The 18,487-nt window shown below is 45.9% G+C and overlaps 1 protein-coding gene across 4 annotated transcripts in view; it reads left to right on the top strand.

Annotated features, from left to right (window-relative positions):
* Positions 1-17,263, top strand: part of MORC4 (MORC family CW-type zinc finger 4) — a 30,783-nt gene extending 13,520 nt beyond the window's left edge. For 3 of the 4 annotated variants that reach the window (XM_050966219.1, XM_050966222.1, XM_050966223.1), the window contains 12 exons: positions 184-346; positions 650-778; positions 2,897-3,016; positions 3,810-3,901; positions 6,031-6,129; positions 6,950-7,078; positions 8,618-8,695; positions 9,211-9,274; positions 10,904-11,097; positions 14,872-15,616; positions 15,911-16,203; positions 17,039-17,263. In XM_050966219.1, coding sequence (XP_050822176.1) covers positions 184-346; positions 650-778; positions 2,897-3,016; positions 3,810-3,901; positions 6,031-6,129; positions 6,950-7,078; positions 8,618-8,695; positions 9,211-9,274; positions 10,904-11,097; positions 14,872-15,616; positions 15,911-16,203; positions 17,039-17,189 — 2,257 coding nt within the window. In that variant the 3' untranslated portion in view covers positions 17,190-17,263. The remainder of the gene's footprint in view (positions 1-183; positions 347-649; positions 779-2,896; positions 3,017-3,809; positions 3,902-6,030; positions 6,130-6,949; positions 7,079-8,617; positions 8,696-9,210; positions 9,275-10,903; positions 11,098-14,871; positions 15,617-15,910; positions 16,204-17,038) is intronic. The other variant, XM_050966220.1, reaches the window with a different exon arrangement.
* Positions 17,264-18,487: the final 1,224 nt, after the last annotated feature.

Consider the following 18,487-nt stretch of genomic DNA (forward strand, 5'->3'; position numbering starts at 1 on the left):
GCCCCGCTCCTGGCCCTGGACAGCAGGAGATGGGGTGTGGATACGGTTGGGGGGCGGGGGGTGCCACAACCCTGAAAAGTTTGGGGACCACTGCTTTATAGCTTGACTGCTATAAAGTTGTTCTATGGCTGATACAGAGTGGCTGGATAGGATGTCCTGATTTTTGTTTATCATGTTTTTCAGAAATAAAGATGGGAAGCCTGAATTGGACTTTGATACAGACCAGTATGACATTCGGATATCAGACTTTAGCTCGGAGGAATCAGAGGATGCTGGGAGGAAGGTTCCTCCTCGCATTGAGAAGGTGCAAGAGTCCTCTGCACCAGAAACCGAGTACTCCTTACGGGTGAGTTAGGGATGCTGGAGTTACACCAAAGAACTAGATTGGTCCTTGCCCTGTGTCTGTCATAGGTAAACAGTGTGAGCTAAGAGTCTGTGTTGATGTCAGACATGCCAGGGTCCCTCAGTGTAGCACTTACCATGGAATTAAAAGCTGTGGAATCCAAGCTGGGTTTGCCTGGAAAGGACTCAGCAACTTGGCTATATGGGACTGATTGTGTTGTCAAATGTCTTCACTATTTTCCCTAAAGGTCTCCAGTGAAGTCTGTGTCCATAATACCTCTTTTCTTGTCCTGTCTCCTGCTCCCAGGCATACTGCAGTATCTTGTACCTGAAGCCTCGCATGCAGATTGTTCTGCGACAGAAGAAAGTGAAGACTCAGCTGATCTCCAAGAGCTTGGCTAATATTGAATATGATATATACAGACCTACCTTCACAGTATCCTTATAGCTGCCTCTAACCTTTCCTGCCTCCTGGTGACTTCTTTGCATCTAGGATAGCACACAATGAGGATCACTTGTTTCCCAATTGAAATTAACTCCTCTTTTGTACTCAAAGCTGGATTGGGTGGCCTGGAGCAGCAAGGTAGAGAAGCCGAGGTTTGAAGTGAACTTGGAAACTGACTTTTCTTCTCTTGCCCTCCCTTTACCCCCATAGAGGCTATATCCCAACCTGAATAGTTCAAGAGAGAGCCTTGAAAACTGTTTGTTGGAGAAGGCAAGAGTGTTTCAACTTACTGGATGGAAGCCCTTGCATGTTTCAAGTCTGAGTGAGGTCCAGATGTGTGGAAGGAATCTTCATGCTTAGTGGTCCTGGCAACTGAATACCAATACCAACCTTATCTGATGTTATCAGCACAAACCTGTTTAAAACTATAAACTTCTTTAAAAACGTATAGGGAAAAATCCTCAGTATAAACCAGGGCCTGATTTCTATGTACAAGAGCAGAACTTGTGTATGATAAAAGGGAAACCTTGCTCCATGCTCCCCTCTTTAACCCATTTATCAGCATTCAGTTGCTAGCTTTATTTTTCCTGACTGAATGGAAAGCTTGAGATCTGTGTTCATTTCATTCTTTTTTTTGCCTGTTAGCTGTATGAACACACGATTTTTCGTTACCGTTCGTGTGCGTTTTGAGAACATACTGACTGAAGAAGAGAGCCATGATTCCAAGTCAAGGCAAAGCACAAAGGGAGCTCTGCTTACCTAGATGTCTATTAAAGTAACCCTGAAACAGAATGTGGCTTACATTTAATATTAAATAAATTACATTTTGTAAAAATCTACCCTCCCGCTAAACACACTTAAAAAGTGGTTCTGCTTTGAAAAGTGACTCTGTAAAATGGTATCCTGGGATTCCACCTGTCTCAATTTCCACTTTAAATGTGAAAAGAGTAAAAAGATGGAGTTATTTTTAACTTCCAGCCCTGCATACTCAGCCAGGGATCAGAGACTCAGCATGGGTCCTTTCCTGTTTGTGCATCCTGCTCACTGTTAAAGATTTTACAGATTTAGATCCTGCCTTTGGTGACACTCAAGCATAAGTATGCCTAAGTGGAGTTTAGTAAGCGATGACAATGAATAAGAAGGAATGGACTTTGGCTTGTTCTCTCACAACTTTGTTGGTTCTGCAGAGCCAGCATGTGTAAAATGTAATATACCCCTGACACTGAAGAATAAAAGTTGTTAGAATACACTTAAGGTAAGCCGAGAAGGTGACACACAATGAAAATATACCATCTTCACATATATTCCGTAAATGTGGGATCCCTCTTAAAGGGATAGGCCAACCAGAAGGATATTTCTGGCATAACAAGATCATTCTTTATAAATAGCCTCCATTTTTTAAACCTAGTAGCAGAATTTCTTCTCCAGAACTGAAACCAAGTGAAGTGGGTGTCTGCTGAATTTCCTCTACCTTTGTGGGCCTTGATCTCTTCTTTTAATTATTTCTTGAGGTTTCTTTGGTCTTGTTTACAAAGCCAAAACAGCCAAATTTAGTCACATTTTTAGTCATTTGCTGGGCCATCTGGGTTATAACTCAGTTTGATCGTGGTTCTTTGGTCAGAGCTTGACTGCTTTATAACCAGCTTAAAATTAATATTGTAGCCTTTTTAGAGACCTAGGGTAAAACATGTTGTTTTAACCTATCTGTAACAGTTTTGTTCTGTCCAGACTGGTTGTGTTAAACTGTGGGAACTCAGATAGGCTGCAGTTATGCTTATCCACCATTTTTGGCTGTGTATACCAGACCTTCCTCATTCTACAAAGGCCAATGCTCAGCTCTGCTCTCCTGCTAAAGAGGCAAAGGTGTTGCTCTAGTCTAAACAGCACAACATCTGCATCACACAACCTACATCATGAGGCTGAGACATTGAAAACTTGTGGGATTTACCACCTTTTGGAGACACTTTGCCTTCTGCTATTCTCCATCAGTGGCCCCTTCTCCACCCCCCCCGCCCCCCACACACAATGGTCTTCCCACAAAACACCATTCGTTTCTTTCTTCCTCCTTGGAGCTTGCTGTTTTTTCTCCTTTGACAAGTTTTCTCTCAGAACAAGAGAGTGAAGATCACTTTTGGGTTCAATTGCAAGAACAATAGCCACTTTGGGATCATGATGTACCACAACAACCGACTCATCAAGTCCTACGAGAAAGTGGGCTGCCAAATGAAGGCAAGTGATCAGTGCTTCCCCTCTGCTCTCAGGAATGGGGGAGAAGAGAGGAACATGGCTTCATCAAAGGTAGGCCCTGTCCTTAGATCCTTACTCTGGTCCAGTGGGCCTCCAGGATCTCACCAGTTTAGCGCAGGAGTTCTTGAACCTGGTAACTGGACTGTCAGTCCTCATCAGCCGTTTACTATACATATATCCATATTGTACACTTGTCTAGAAGCTGAGATCCAAGTGTGTCCTCTGAGATTATTTATTGCTGCTTTAAGGGGCAGATGCTGGTGAGGAACTCAAGTCTTGAAACCCATCCTCTTTGCTCAGCCAGACTGCTCCTTTCTCTGAGTGGTGTACTCATTACAGAATCATGTGTGCAGTGGTGGGGCAGCATAGCTGTGCCAGCAAGCTGGCTGTCATTCCTTTGCTTCTAGGGGTCATCTTGATACATTGGTGGCTTTCAGAGTAAGGAAGCTAGATGATATTCCAGGTTTATACCCTATGGATTTGTGCTTATGCCTTTCTTTGTCCCCAATGTCTAAAGGGGATCTGCCAGCTGGGGACTGAGATCAGGCCCTTGGAAATTGCCAGGCGTTCATATCTGATACATGTTGCTGCTGTACATGGCACATGCAGAGGTGTTACCATCAACTCCTGTATCGGAGGGGATGTATGGTAACTTGAATCTTGTTCCCAGGATTCCAGGGGTGTAGGAATTGTTCTCCTGAAGGTGCTATCTCCTTTTCTGTAACCAGTATGGCTGAAATGATTGGTTTTCTTCCTTTTTTGACCATTGGTGTAGGGGGATGGCATGGGCGTGATTGGGGTGATTGAGTGCAACTTCTTGAAACCAGCACACAACAAACAGGACTTTGAAGAAAGCAAGGAATACCGGTAAGGGAGACCTGCCACTGGGGATACTGCTATGCATGGGTTTTATGTATGAAGTAGCTCCATGTTGGCCTATCTTCCTTCTGACACCCCTATCAGAAAATGTCTGACCATGTTTCTGCGCAGTCTAGAGAGACCTTGCTTTCTTGGGTTGAGAGAGGGAGTAGTCTCCATATTCATCTAGCGCTGTTTTTCATGCATGTCTCCACCCATGAACCCTGAACCCTGCCCCAGAGATTTATCTGAAATAGAACAGTGTGCTTTCATTACTAAAGCAGTGTTTCCCAGGCTTTCAGAAACTCAGCCCCACAGCTGGAAAATTAAACCAGTCATGTCCCCCACTTGAACCCTGTCATGTTAGCAGGGCAGCATGAGAGAAGCTGGCATTGGCCCTGTTCCATGTCCCCCCCACCCCTTCCAGCTACTCAGTTGGACATACCACTAGCTTTGGGGAAATGCTGCGCTATAGAGATGAACAAATGAGTGTAAGCATCAAATTTAGAACGGGCAGTTGGGGAGGGAAGGGGGGTCAGAGCAGATCCTGCTGTTTGTCTTTGCTTTGCAGATAGCCAGCTGCTCTTAAGTTAGTGCAAATAGCTACCAGAGCTCTGGGCTGCTGTGCTGAGGTTAGGGGCCCCCTTGTCTCAGCAGGAAGTGGGAGGTGAGATGTTTGTGAACGCCTCTCTGGTCTGTCATCTTCATGACCCCCCTCCCCCACCAAGCTGCTAGGTTATTGACTTGACCAGAAGGTACATCCCTCTGAGGTGCACGGGTTTCATGCTGCTGCTCAGTGGGGGCTTTTGCTGTCTGTCTGACACCAGGAAGCCTGTTTTATCAGTGGAAAGGGTATATTATGAATGCAATTAATCCTTGAATGCAGGGGCTGCCTAAAGTTAAGGGAGACTAGGTGTCCCCAAATCTTGCTCCCTATAGCAGGCTGGTCTGTAGAACAAGACAGACAGTAACTTGGGGTGAGATTTGGCTAGGCCTGTGCTTTGTGTTCCAATCTGAACATGGCTATCTAGAATTTGGATTTTCTTTTTTCATAACTGTGTCAGGTCTCTGCATTGTAATGTATCCTCTGATGAGTGTGATGAGACATTTTCTGTTGGGATGTGTAGGAGATAGCAAGACTGTCCCAAAAAGTACTTAAAGACTTTATTCTGATATACCGGCCTCATCCAAATGCAAAGGGTAGAAATGCAGTTTTCCTACTGGGAGAAGAAAACCCTATGTCTGCTCCACCTTCTGTACCTGTGCACAATACCCATGCTTGGGCTTGTATCTAATTTGTTTTAAGTTAATTGATGCTGGCCTTAATCCCAGTGATTACTTGAATCATATATAGCAGCCACTGGCTGGATAAGACATGGGCCTGATGGCTTCTCTTTGGAGGGTGTGGGGGAATTGCCCAAAGGTTTCAGGCAGGGCTACCCAGGACTAGTTAGCTGCCTGGGTTTGGTCTTAGCCTATGAGGCTTCAGTCTTCCTTGGTAAAAATTATGTGTTTATACTGTAGCCGAATTTTGGGGCCAAAGATGAGAGACCTTAGCTTCTGTGCACAGCCTGACCTTGAGCCCTAAAGGATACAGAAATTATAGGATGAAGTTCTCTAGCCTGTGTTGTATAGGAGGTCAGACTAGGTGATCTTAATGGTCCTTTCTGGCTTTAAACTCTGTGAAAACTGGGGGGCTTGTACCCCTGGTTTGGAAAGAAAATGACCCTGACTCTGAACAAAAAGGCAATCCTGCTCCAATGAGAGGCTCTAAGAGCATTTTGGGCAGCAGAGAGTAAGACCCCAGAGATCTTGAGCATCAGGAGCCCTGTGTACTGGTAACATAGGGTGGTATTGGCAGACTTCTGAAGCTGTGGGATGGGTGATACATCAGGGTTATTCCTGGTATAAAGCTCGATGAATGTTCCAAAACCCAAGCTGTGATTAAGCACTGGAATAATTTGCTACAGTGGCACATCTGAATGCATAATATCTGAGCAGTTGTGATTACTGAAGTGAAAGGCAGAGACAGGCAGTAAAGGAGGTTTGCTTCTTAACTGGGTTGTGTTACTTGTGCTACCTGTTGTGACTTTCAGTGGAATTTGCCTGATTTTTCACTGCTCTTGTCTTCCCTCTAGACGGACAATTACTGCACTGGGACAGAAACTCAACACTTATTGGAAGGCAAAGGTGGCACAGATGAACTTAGGTAGTTCCAGTGCTGCCAGTGTGCCAGCGTGAGTTCGAATGTGATTTTGGTCTAATTTTAGTGCAGCATTAAAAGCACTGGGCCTTTCATCTGCAGAGAAGGGGTGGGGAGTTGTGGAAGGGCAGAGAGTATGGAGGGTTGATTAGTATCCTTTCACATTTGGAGATCTAGCTGCAAAGGCTGCTAGTGTAATAAGTTTTTAGTTATCTCAGCTTAGTCCACTGGCTAATGTTGGGGGTGAGCAGGACATGTAACGATAGGGTGTTCCAGGTGAGAATGGAGAGGCATTGGCAGATGTATGGAGGGCACTGTGACTAGGATGTGGTGTTCCAGGCTGGAACGTGCAATGCCTTGGCTGAGCTACTTGTCCGGATTAGGTGCTAATACAATCAAACCTTCACTTTCATAGCTCTGATGTGAACAACACAATAGTGAGGTGAGCAATCTATTCTGAGGGAGCTGTGTGCAGCTGACAGAGCATGACGAGATGTGGGGTTGAGGTGATGGGGAATAGGTATGGTGCTGATGGCTATCGCTCCTCTGCAAGGCCAAGCACTTTTATGTCCACAGGGAATCTGTTGCTGGTAATGAGGAAGGAGCTTCTCTGGGGGCTGCTCATGTTATACAGGCACTACCTGTAGAGTGAATGGTAACATCTGAGAATGGAGGGTTATTAAAAACAAAACTAAATAGGGACATGCACTGCCAGAAACTGTAGACCAGGCTAGCCAGCCACACAGTTGCAGCGCTGGATGCAGTGTTCTTAGTACTCAAGGGATTAAGTATAGGGCAGGGGTAGTTCTTTGCTTTGTATTCTAGACATTTAGTTCATGTATCTCTCTTTCCAGAGGGAGACCAGACCAGACTTGGGTGCAGTGTGAGGAGTGTTTGAAATGGAGGAAGCTCCCTAACAAGGTTGATCCTGCATCATTACCTGAGAAGTGGTTCTGTCATCTCCATCCCCACCCCAAGTACAAGTAAGGAGCTCACCTATCTCAGTCCTTGTCTGAACTTTCTACACTGCTGCCTCTCACTCTTAATGCAAACACTCACTGTCTCAATTTTTGCTGACCCCTGCTTCCCTTCCCATGTACATGTGCATCTGCATAGACCTTGAAATATAGAAGCTTACCTGGCCAGCCCTTATTATCGCCACTCTGAAAATATAGGTATGGAACAAAAGTCTCACTTGAAATACGGGTCTCCACATGGGAGGAGGTTAATAGAAGGTGGCTGTTTAATATGTTAACTAGTGATCTGGAAAAGGAGGTGTCAGATTACAGATGACACAATTTTCAGTCAAGATGAGTGGATTGTGAGCAACTTCAGCTGGGTCTACTTAAACTGAGTAGTCGAGGAGCAAGATAAACAAGTGCAAAGCAATTCAGGTTAGAAGGAACAGTTAAAGTTACTCATACATACAGATGGTTTCTAAATTAACTGTTACCTCTCAGGAGAAAGACCTAAGATCATTATGAACAGTTGAATGAAAACATCTGCTCAACGTGCCATAGTTGTGGTTTAAAAAAGAAAAAAAAAACCCACCAAGGTATTACTAGGAGGGTAGAGTACTTTAAAAAGAGATAGAGAATAATACTGAGACTATTCTAATGCTTTTATATAAATCGCTGGTAAACCCAAACCTGGAATTCTGTGCCTACTCATGGTCACCCTATCTCACAAAGAAGAAGTTCAATGAAAATTATTAGAACCATGGAAAGACTTCCATAGGAAGAGAGATCAAAAGGATTAGGACCGACTAGTTTAGACATAGGACAGAATAATGAATGGCGTAGAGGTGGTCAGTCGGGAACTCCTTTTTTCCCTAATATATAAGGACCAGGGAATATTCAGTCAAAGTTAAAAGTGACATGGGAACTCAGTGTTTACGCAGCACATTAGCCACAAGGTAAAATGGAGGCCAGGAATTTAGTAGAATTAGATATTTTTATACAATTCATATCCACGGCTGCATTTTTTTTACACTAGTGTATAAGGGATGTAAACCCTCCTGCTTCAGGTTGTAGGCAACCACTAACTGTCTGGGATTAGGAGTTACTTTTCCCTATAGGCATATTACAGTCTAATTGTTCGTTATGGGGGTCTTATGCTTTCCCCTGAGACATCTGGTATTGACCACTGTGGGAGGCAGGGATTGCCACACTTCTTCTCCATAGTAACTCATAATTTGAAAGGAAATGACACACATGCAACAATACTTGACACCGTAAACTCAGATCTTAAAAGCTTCGCTTTCTGCCTCCTCATCTATGTAGTTTTAGGAGGTAAGTAGCTTGTTTTCCCCTAAATATTTTACATTTTGTTGTTTCCAGACTGCTCCCATAGCTCTCTTTATCTGAAATAGATGCAAAGGTTTTATAAGGAAAGATAAAGTACTGAAGAGTCTGAGAGAGCAGCTGGAGACGTACACAAAGATCCTAAAGATTTGGGGAATTCGTAGGCGACAATCAAACTGTACTCTCATGCTCAAGCATGACGGACTGATCTCATTGCAGAAGCTGCTCAGCACCTGAAGAGCAGGAGCCCAGCGATGACGAGATGAGCCCCAGCTATGACCGAAAATTCAGGAAACAGTTAAGTATATGCTGACTCCATCCTGCAGATGGACTAGCAACAGCAAGGGAGTCAGTAAATCAATTTTGTTTTCCCTCCCCAGTCCTGCTGCTGCTTCTGCCCATTCAACCCAACCAGGGAGGGGGAGAAGGAAACAGCAGTACCTCTGCATAGCAGCTCAAAGTGCAGGTGACATGTCCCAGTTTTCTCACAGGAGGTGCACATGTCAGTGGTTCCTGGGTCAACATCAATGATGTCCCCTATGTTTCTCTTACCCACTTTCTAGGATCTCTATCTCTGAAACTAGACTTCGGTAGTTAATCCAAACTGCCTGCTCACTGGAGTCACAGAGGTGATGCCATGATAGTGTTCTTGCACTGTAGTAGTAAACTCTTGTCATGCTGAGGTATCTTAATGTCCTACGTCTTGCCCATGCCACCTCCCAACTGTTTCTCCTGGCAGAGATAAACTTCAGATCCTGGTTGAGCCTTACAGAGAATGGAAACTGAATGCCTTCTTCCTTCCCATCACTTAGAGAGCAGACTGCAGAGAGAAAGAGGAGGAGGTCGTCGTCATCTTTGGAGAACCTGGAATACCAGGTGAGAGGAAGGAAATGACTGGAGAAGGCTTTGTCACGGTCTGGAGAGTGGGGAGCCCTGCTCTGTGCTGTTGGGGATGGCAAAGTCTCTGCCTTGCCCCGGTCTTTCTTATTTCTGTCTTCTGCTAAGAGAGGAGCTGACATGAGGATCATGGTGTATTGGCTGGAACAAGAAAACCCTGTATGCACAGCTTGGACATGCAAACACCAGAGCAATATTAACACCATACTTATTAACAGTGTGACAGTGCTTAGGAGCTCCAGCTCACATGCCATTCTTTCTCCCAAGCCCTGTCTTAATCAAGGGGCTTGATCTTGCCCCCTCTCAACACAGAAGAGGGGTCAGTGAGGTCCCCTTTCCTGTCCTGCGGTCACAGTGGTTCTCTCAGGCCCTTTCCCACTTTCAGGTTATCTGGTTATATAAAGACTGATGTTTTGAATTTTCAGGAGCACTGTCTTTTGGACACGGCTGCCCAGGATGGGTTCTCCGGGCAGCTCTGGACACTTCAGCGTGCAATCAGGTTGGCCGTCCTTTAGGGACAATTCCCTCCCAACAATCATCATGGTATTAAAACATCTTCCCGCTCCCATTCCAACCCCAGCCTAATCTTGTTGCATGTCCTCTTCCCAAAGATACCCTCATGTCGCATGCTAGACTAGTCTTTCCCTGATCCATTGGGAAGGACAAACCTGGTGAGGACAGGAGGACTTCTCACTCGCACCTTCTTTCCTCCCCATAAGCTACCTCCCAATAAGCCATGCATACCGTGAAGCACGTAAGTAGATGAGACTTTGATCACTGTTGCAGAGTATTTGATTTGGTTTGAGACTAGGAGGTTCTCTGAGGTGTTACTCTGTCCTCACTCATGTTTGTCGTGTCTTCCCACAGTAGTGGCATCAATTCCTCCTCTCTTCCCTTAGTCATTAATGTTTCTTTTGTGACATGGTCATCCCACAATATCCCCAGGTGCATGCCTGTGTATGTGTAGAAAGAAAGTCAGTTTGTCGCTTGCATGCATCCCTCTGTGCATGGACATTCTCACAGAAGCACCAGGAAACACCTCGCATCCTGGCATGGAGAAGCTAAAGCACCGTTGCCTGAACTGGGAAGGAGATGAACTCTTAAAGCCCAAAACAGTAACCGTGCCACTTGTGGTAGTGATTGGGGAAGTGGAGGAGAGAGGAATTCCCTTTTGAGACAGTGACCGTGCAGTAATTTGGTTTGGTTCTCAGCTGGTAAAGTCCGCTGAGGTGGTTATTGCAAGGGGGACCAGTTCAACATCTAGCTGGCAGAGCCCCTGAAGTGGTAACTGCTACGGGAATGGGTCAGTCCTGGACTTGTAGAGACTTGTCTGATGGTGATGTGTGTGCAGTCCATGACCCATCAGAGAATGGTGTTGGGGGTGAGTGGACGTTGGTCTTAGCTGGCAGAGCCCCAGTGATGGTATCCACTAGGAACATTTTCTTTTATTTCCCAGTTGGTGGATCTGCTCAAATGGGGACTCAGGCTGAATACTCAAGTACACTCCTGTGCTGCTTTCAGTTTGGTTAAGAAACTTTTTCCAAAGCTGCAGCTGGCATATGAGAGAGGCTGTTTGTTTTATTGTTTCAATGCTCTCTTCCTTGCCAGGTATTATCCACTACACCAGAGCCCTGTCCTGCTCAGAATAACAGTGTAACACGAGCGGCAAAGCAAGAGCCTGCAGAAGAGGGGCCTGATGGGATTGCTGGCTCTCTCACTCCTCCTCCTGCACTTGACAAGATCGGTGCTGTCTGTCTGACCACTGGGCCTTTGGAGAAAAATATACCACAGACAGCTTCAAGGTAGGTGTGATGGTGCAAACAACTGCCTCCTTATCAATAACAACCCTCTTCCTGTTGTGGGACACCCACCTTGTGTGTGAGATTCTGTGTAGGGGGAGGGGTATGCTTGCACTTGGAGTGTAGGGACATGAGGCAGGGAGTGAGAAAGGATTATCTGAGAATCTGATTAAAGCGGGTGTTGGCTGGAGCTAGAAGATCTGCCCTCATTCCTCTTACACTTTCCTTTTTTAACTTCAGATTCTCTGAACACAATTCAGCTTTCTTCTTAGTGTTTTGCTGGCCTTGAAATGGGAACATGGAGAGCTTTGATAAATGGATTGCAAGGCCATCCGGTTTAACTACAGCTTCAGCTAGTATCTGTGTATCCTCGGCTGAACCTTCAGTGCTGAGGTTATAGCAGCACTCAGTGAATCACGGTACACTGGGAGAAGGGAATGTGGTTCACTTAATTCTCTAACAAAAGTACTCAGGGCGTGCATGACTGGGCTTCTCCAGTCCTTGACATTGGTACCTATGATGCCCTCCCTTAAATGCTGAAAGGATGAAGTTGGGAATTGTGCTAACTAATCAGTATCACGTTTGCAGAGTCATTTTTCCTTTTGTGTTTCTCTTTGAGGTGAGCCTCTTACAGTTTGTAACACAAATTTGATTTTTCACCTTAGCGTAGGACAAGGAAAGTGGGAGCAGGGTGGGAATAGAGGAAGGAACAGAAATCTTTGCTATGTCCTAATTTTTTAATCTTTTCCTCCTTTCACGTTGACCAGTGCTTTTTTCTATCTCATTGGTGCCACCACCTTCACAGCTCTACGTACGTAAAGTCTCAACCTAAATTAATCTCAGCAGTTCTTTGCACTGGTTCTTGGGTTGCCAGATGTCTGGTTTTTGACCAGAATGCCCAGTCAAAAAGGGACCCTGGTGGCTCTGGTCAGCACTGCTGACTGTGCAGTTAAAAGTCCAGTCATCAGTGCAGCGGGGATAAGGCAGGCTCCGTGCCTGCCGTGGCTCCATGCAGCTCCCGGCAGCAGCAGCATGTCCCCGCTCCGGCTCCTACGTGTAGGGGCAGACGGTGCTCCACACGCTGCTCTTGCCCCAAGTGCTGACTCTGCAGCTCCTGTTGGCTGGGAACTGCAGCCAAAGGAAGCTGAGGGGTCGGCGCCTATGGACGGGCAGTGTGCAAAACCTCCTGGCCACCCCTCCGCATTGGAGCCAGAGGAGGCACATACCTCAAGCAGCTCCTGGAAGCAGCAGCATGTGCCGCCTGGACCCCTGATGTCCTCATGATCCCAACCCCCTGCCCCAGCCCTGATTTCCCCTCCCCCTTTCCAAACCCCTCAGTCCCTGTCCAGAGCACCCTCCTGCACCCCTACTTCTTCATCCCCAGCCCCACTCCAGAGCCCTCACCCCCAGTTGGAGCCCTCAAACCCCCTCCCTCACCCTCTCCCGTACTCCAATCCCCTGAGCCAGCCTGGTGAGGAGAGCGAGCAACAGAGGGAGGGGGAATGGAGTGAGCAGGGACATGGCCTCGGAGAAGGGGCGGGGCAAGGGTGTTGGGTTTTGTGAGAGTAGAAAGTTGGCAAACGTAACTGGTGCAGTTCTGGTTCTCCCACAGCCCCTAGGGCCAGTCTGGATAATGGGCAATGTGACTTCCTGTCATCAGATAGAGACAGGAAATTCAGCAAAATTTGTGAAGTCAGCCCTTAAGAGCTCTAGCTGAAAATTCAGTTGATTTCTGGCCACAAACAGATGGAACAGCTCCTTTGGTTAAGAGAAGCTTCTTAGTTAAATCTGAACTTCACTTGGGTTTTAGGTGCATTTTCTCCCCTCCTGTCGCTTGCCCTAGCATTGACTCCAGTTCTGTATTTACTATGTGAGAAGTCATCAATCCATTGTTTTCTAAGTGCTGCAATACACCCTTCTGTGCACTTGGTGGCACAATTTGTCCACCTTCGCTTTTAGAGCCCCACTCTGGGTGACAGCTTGGAAGAGGAGCTGCTCAGATGATGAAGCCTGTTCTATATGCACGAGAGTAGTGAAATGTAGCCTAAGTGAATTTAAAATGCTTTAGAAATAATGCAATGGCACGAGCAGAAGTTCTCAAACTGTGGTCAGTGGACACTTCGGTAATGCTGCTTACCTGGTGCTTTTGTTTCCAGCTACTAATTCATGCCAAGAAGCTGAAAATGCACTCAACGCCTTCCTAACATTGCTTTTTCCCCTGAGCAGTCACTGTTGTTGCCATTGCAAATGGTAGACCGAATCTTCATATTGAAATGTTCCATGGTGTTGAAGAGTTTGAGAACTCCTGTAGTAAAGGATCAAACCTTCCAATCATAACAGATACCTAAGCAGACCATACATGAGAGGAACCACTTAGCCTGTCACTAAAACACAGCCACCTCTGGGTAGATGATGGCAGCCATTCTGAATCAGCCAGACTGCATACCAGATTTTAGGGTTTTCTAGGCACAGAAGTGAAAATTAAATTCTGACTGACTGTTGTACCAGGAAGTTTAGGAAGGTAGAATGGAATTGGCCAAGGTGGGATTTGGCCAGGGTAATGGCCAACTCCTGCTCTTTCCTAATGTAAAGAATCAAGTGCAGAGCAACCTGGAGAAATGTAAAGCAGTGTGGGATGGAGGTAACAAGGGGAGATTTGAATAAACCTGAAGCCTTACAATCAGGGAGCAAAACTAAACAACCTGAATATGAATAAAGGGGGGACATAAGCAGGAAGCCACTTTATACTAAAGCAAATGTACGTTCATCTAGTTAATGCTGCGCTGATTATTTTTTTCCGACATAAGCAAGCACTGTAGTTACTGCAGAGACTGTGAAATTGAAAGGACGGTGTCTGCCCACTCAGGAAGATCTATTTTAAGAAGTGGCCTGGAATGCGTGAGTCTGAGAGTTTAGCGAACGCAGACCAGCTTCTCTAGATCAGTGCAGGGTTCTTATGGGTGTAGGTGCACTGCGCACATACAAATGAGCCGGCTTCTTCCTGACTGAAGTTCAGTTTTTTGTTTTCAATTATGTGAATTAAGTCCATCAGCCATCTGACTGTTCAAGTGGTGCAGATTTTGCTTGAGAATGTGGACAATATATGCTTCACAATGTATTGTAAACTTTAACTGGGTCAATTTCCTGATACTTAAAAAAGCCCAACATTTTAAACATACCCTGTGTTGTGTTTAATGAAATGTATCAACCAAACATTTTTCATGAGAGATTTTGCAAGCTGCAGCTGGCAGAGACACAGGATTCACAGGCTTTGCTATACTGGATTAGAGGGGCAGTGGGTTCTAGTGGCTTGAGTTCGGGGAGGAGTGGGGAGCCAGGAACTCCAGAGATCTAATCCCAGCTCTGCCACTCATGTGGCAAGTTTCCCATCTGTAAAGTGAAGATAATTATCTGTTTCTCTCAGGGCTTGGAGGGGGAGTTATGAGGATTATTAGTTAGTTTCTGTATAGCACTTTGAAAATCTAAAGTGCTGTGTTAGTGCTGAGAGTAGTCAGACCACTAGGCCTGCAGAGCTGGCCTCCTGCCTCCAGCAGTGATCTCGTCTTAATGTTTCTGTGGAGCCTGCCCCCTCTCCCACCCCCGAACACTCCTGACCAGTGCAGGAGGGGGAGAGGGAAAGCAACTCTTGACTGCTCTTGGAGATCAGCATTACTCACTAAACACTGAGATTAGTTTTCTCAGTGGGATGGGGTGGCATTGCCTGGCTGCTGTACAGAGTGAGATTCAGGCTTGCTGATCCAGTCCTCTCTTTTGCAGCAAGCACAAGCTGTCCACAGAAGAATTGCTGCTGGAAAAGCGGAAGCGATATCAGGAGCAGATAGACCCATCCCCCCCCGATCTGACCAGTCCCAGCCCTCCTACTTCTTTTGAAAGGCAGAGCTTCACTGAAGTGGACCAGGATCAGGAATGCAGTGAGTCTGACAAGGATGATGAAAGTATACAGGGGAGCATAGACTCCTGCCTAGTCAGAGAACATCTGGATGCACTCTCTGGCACCAACCAAGCTGGGGATGCTTCACACAATGGGGGTCTCTGTCCTACCAAAGAGACTCCAGCAAGTCTCGGTCACTTTGAAGGAGAGCAAAAGGAGACTGCAGTGGTCCAGGCGGAACTGGAAGAGGAAATGCCAGCCTTAATATCAGAAAGCCAGGCATCAGATAAGAGTGTCTGTGTAAATACATGTGGGAATTTGGAGGAGGTGGACAAGAGGCCCTTCGTGGCTGTTGTTGGTATTTCACAGGCTGCTGTGGATGGTGAGGCTCCCATTCAGCTAATCCCCTTTGGGTGGGAGGAGAGACTTGATAAAGCAAAGATTGAAGTGAAGGCCCAGAGCAACAATGATACTCCCCCTGATGGGGACAAAGGAGGAGGAGACCTGCAGGTACCAAAGACCAGAAATCAGAGGGATATGGTGGAGCAAGAGGAGCTGAGACAGACTGTGGAGAATTTCTCGGTGGAGCTGAAGAGGGTCTCAACGGAACGGGATTTGCTCCAGGGCAAGGTAACATTAGCACTTGGATGTGAATTCTGGTGGGGCAGGAGGGATAAAGTTCTACGGCAATAGGGAATTGGATGGGGAAGATCAAGACTGACTTAACAAGGAGAGAAAATCCCCTTGACTTGTGTCTCACGTAAGGCAAGTAGGGGTTAGGATTCCTTCCTTACTCTACTAGCTATTGCCCTGTTCCTCAGCTCCTGGAAAGTTTAGTGTTTTGTTGTTTTTTTTTCTTTTCCCCTTTAATGTGCAACCTCACTTGCTGTGCATGTCTCTGCATTTGCTGTTTCTTTAACTCAGGTGGAGGAACTAGAGCAGGAGAAGTGCCACCTGGAGACAGATTTCTTGAAAAGCCAACAGGAGTTGGCAACACTCAGGGCCCAGGAGACCGAAGGCTTGTACTGGAGCAAGAAACACATGGGTTACCGCCAGGCTGAATTGCAAGAGCTGAAGGCTCAGCTGGAGAGGACCATAGAGGAAAAGACCGAGCTGAAGGAGAGGCTCAAGGAGACAGAGATGCATCTGGAGGTGCTTAGGGAGGCACATGTATCCTGCAGGAGCCCAGAGAGAGGAGACTTGAAAAGGTCAGAACTGTGAGTTAAACCATAGACAATATCAGTCAGTCCCAAGGGTCGGGGGAGAGAACATGGGTTACCTTGTGGGGGAACATCCACATAGGAAACTGACTTCTGGGAGAACACTTTGGTACCCACAAATTGAGGATGCTGCATGAGTAACAGTGGGTTATTACTAAGGATTGCTAGGTTGTGAGGAGAAGGGGGGCTATGGAGGAGAGCTACAGGTGAAGCCAAATAGCTACAGGTTTGAAGGATACCCCACACAGAGTTCCTTTGTCAGGTTTGGGTTTTCTCCTGCAGTACATTGTTCACTTTATGGAGTATTCCAGTTGAATCATTCAGACAATATTGGCTTCCTTAAGGATAAGAGAATGTGTCAGGGGAAAGAAATACTCTGCAGTTACTGAACTGTCTTTCCCACAAATATGGGACTTTCCATATCCAGGATGTGTTTTTAAACCCTGCTTCTGACCTGACAGCACTTATGGAATCGTAAGGAACAAGTGCGAATGTTGAGCTATGCAACCTTATTAGATTTACAAATACAACCCCTCTGTGTGGTAAGTATTGTTGCCCCCCATTACAGAGAAGTGAACTGATTTGCACAATGTCACATGAGAAACTTACAACAGAGTTGAGAACTGAGTTACATTCCCTTATCTCCATTCCTGTGCACTGGCCCCAAGATCTTCCCATCCTACCATCTGCAGCTTGCACTGCCATTAGAATGGAGCAAAGAACCTCAGCATCACACAGCACTGGTAATAGGAAGGAAGACAGCAAGTTAGGGGAAGGGATGTATTGGAACTACCGTTTCTCTGACTCTTGACTCTTCTTCTCTTGTCCGCAGCACTACGGAGAAGCTGAAGAACCTGCGTAGGAATGTCAGCCAGCTCCTTTCGCTGGTCCTCCCTCACCTAGAACTGCAGGATGTTAACTATGAGTCGGACCAGATTGATGAGATCTTGCAGACAGTGTTGGAGACAAACAGGATGTCATAGTAGCCCTTCCCCCATGCTGCCACTGTGCCTTTTTGTATAGTTTCTTTAATAAACCCATAAGTTCTTCATCCTAACTCTGGGCCTTCCTTCATTTCATTAGGAGTGGGGCTTCCATTCCCTCCTCCTTTCTTATGGGTCTGTAAACTTGTCATCAGAGTCCTGTGGAGATCAACATGGATAGCTCATCCCTCTGTGTCTTGTCCTGTCTCCTTTGTTTAAAGCTGCTTTTAGGGTGTGCTGGCTGGCTTCCAGGGAGTTGGGTCCTCAGATGATTTTGTCTCTTAAATGCTTTTTTGGTTTGTTTGTTAAATAATGGAGTGAGACGATTCTTTGAACTAATTTTAACATTTCAAGTTGCTATGGGAACCCGCTGGTGACTCACTGACACTATCCTGGTGTCAGTGTAATTGCAAAGCTGTAGAATAATATTGATGAGGTTCTTTGGCATCTTTTAGCAGATGAGTGCTTTGTGTAAAATTCTTCTCTGCCCAAACTTCCCTGTAAGAATACCCTCATTCTCAGACCCATAAGAAACAAAGCCAGTATCGAAGCCTTCCTTTTAGGGGTAGGGACAAAAGAGATCATTGAGCACCTCGCCACAGAAGTACCTGGATAAGATCACACATAGATTGCCAGCGAAGGGCCAGTGGCTTCAGAGACTCTGCTTGGAGTTTCCAAAGAGTCTAAAACTTTTTAAAATTCTTCATCATCTCCCTGCTTTGAAACAAACTCTCCTTCTCATCTGATTAAAAGTGGAAGGAACACCCCCACATGTAAGTGTTAAACAATTCGCCAGGCTGCTTTGATTTAACTTGGAACCATGTCTGTCTTGTAGAAGGATTAGCCCTGATTTAAGAAACAAATGGCCTAATAGGTTATAGCAAATGTATATGTAAATATATATCAAGGAGGAGGCTGGGGAACTTTGCTATGCCTTTAGGCAGTGCTGTTTTGTGACCACCAACTCAATCCATTTCAAAGCCTCCTGCCTTCAGGGCATTCAGCACAGTCTGTCAGACCAGTTGAGCAGGTCTTTTACCAGCCACCATGAGTGGGATCTCCACCCAGATGTAGCCAGGTTAATTTTTCAGCTGTGGAGATTCCCCATATAGATCTGTTTGCAACCAAAATCAACAGGAAATGTTATCAGTTTTGTTCATGAGCAGGTCATAGTCTTGGAGCTCTTGGATGCTTTTCTGTTGCCCTGGATGAACGAGCTCCTATAAGCTCCATCCTATTCCACTCCTACCCAGAAAGTTGTTAAAAATCAAGCAGGACCATGCCCAAGTGATACTCTT

Source organism: Gopherus flavomarginatus, chromosome 8 (assembly GCF_025201925.1).
Source record: "Gopherus flavomarginatus isolate rGopFla2 chromosome 8, rGopFla2.mat.asm, whole genome shotgun sequence".
Taxonomy (NCBI): domain Eukaryota; kingdom Metazoa; phylum Chordata; order Testudines; family Testudinidae; genus Gopherus; species Gopherus flavomarginatus.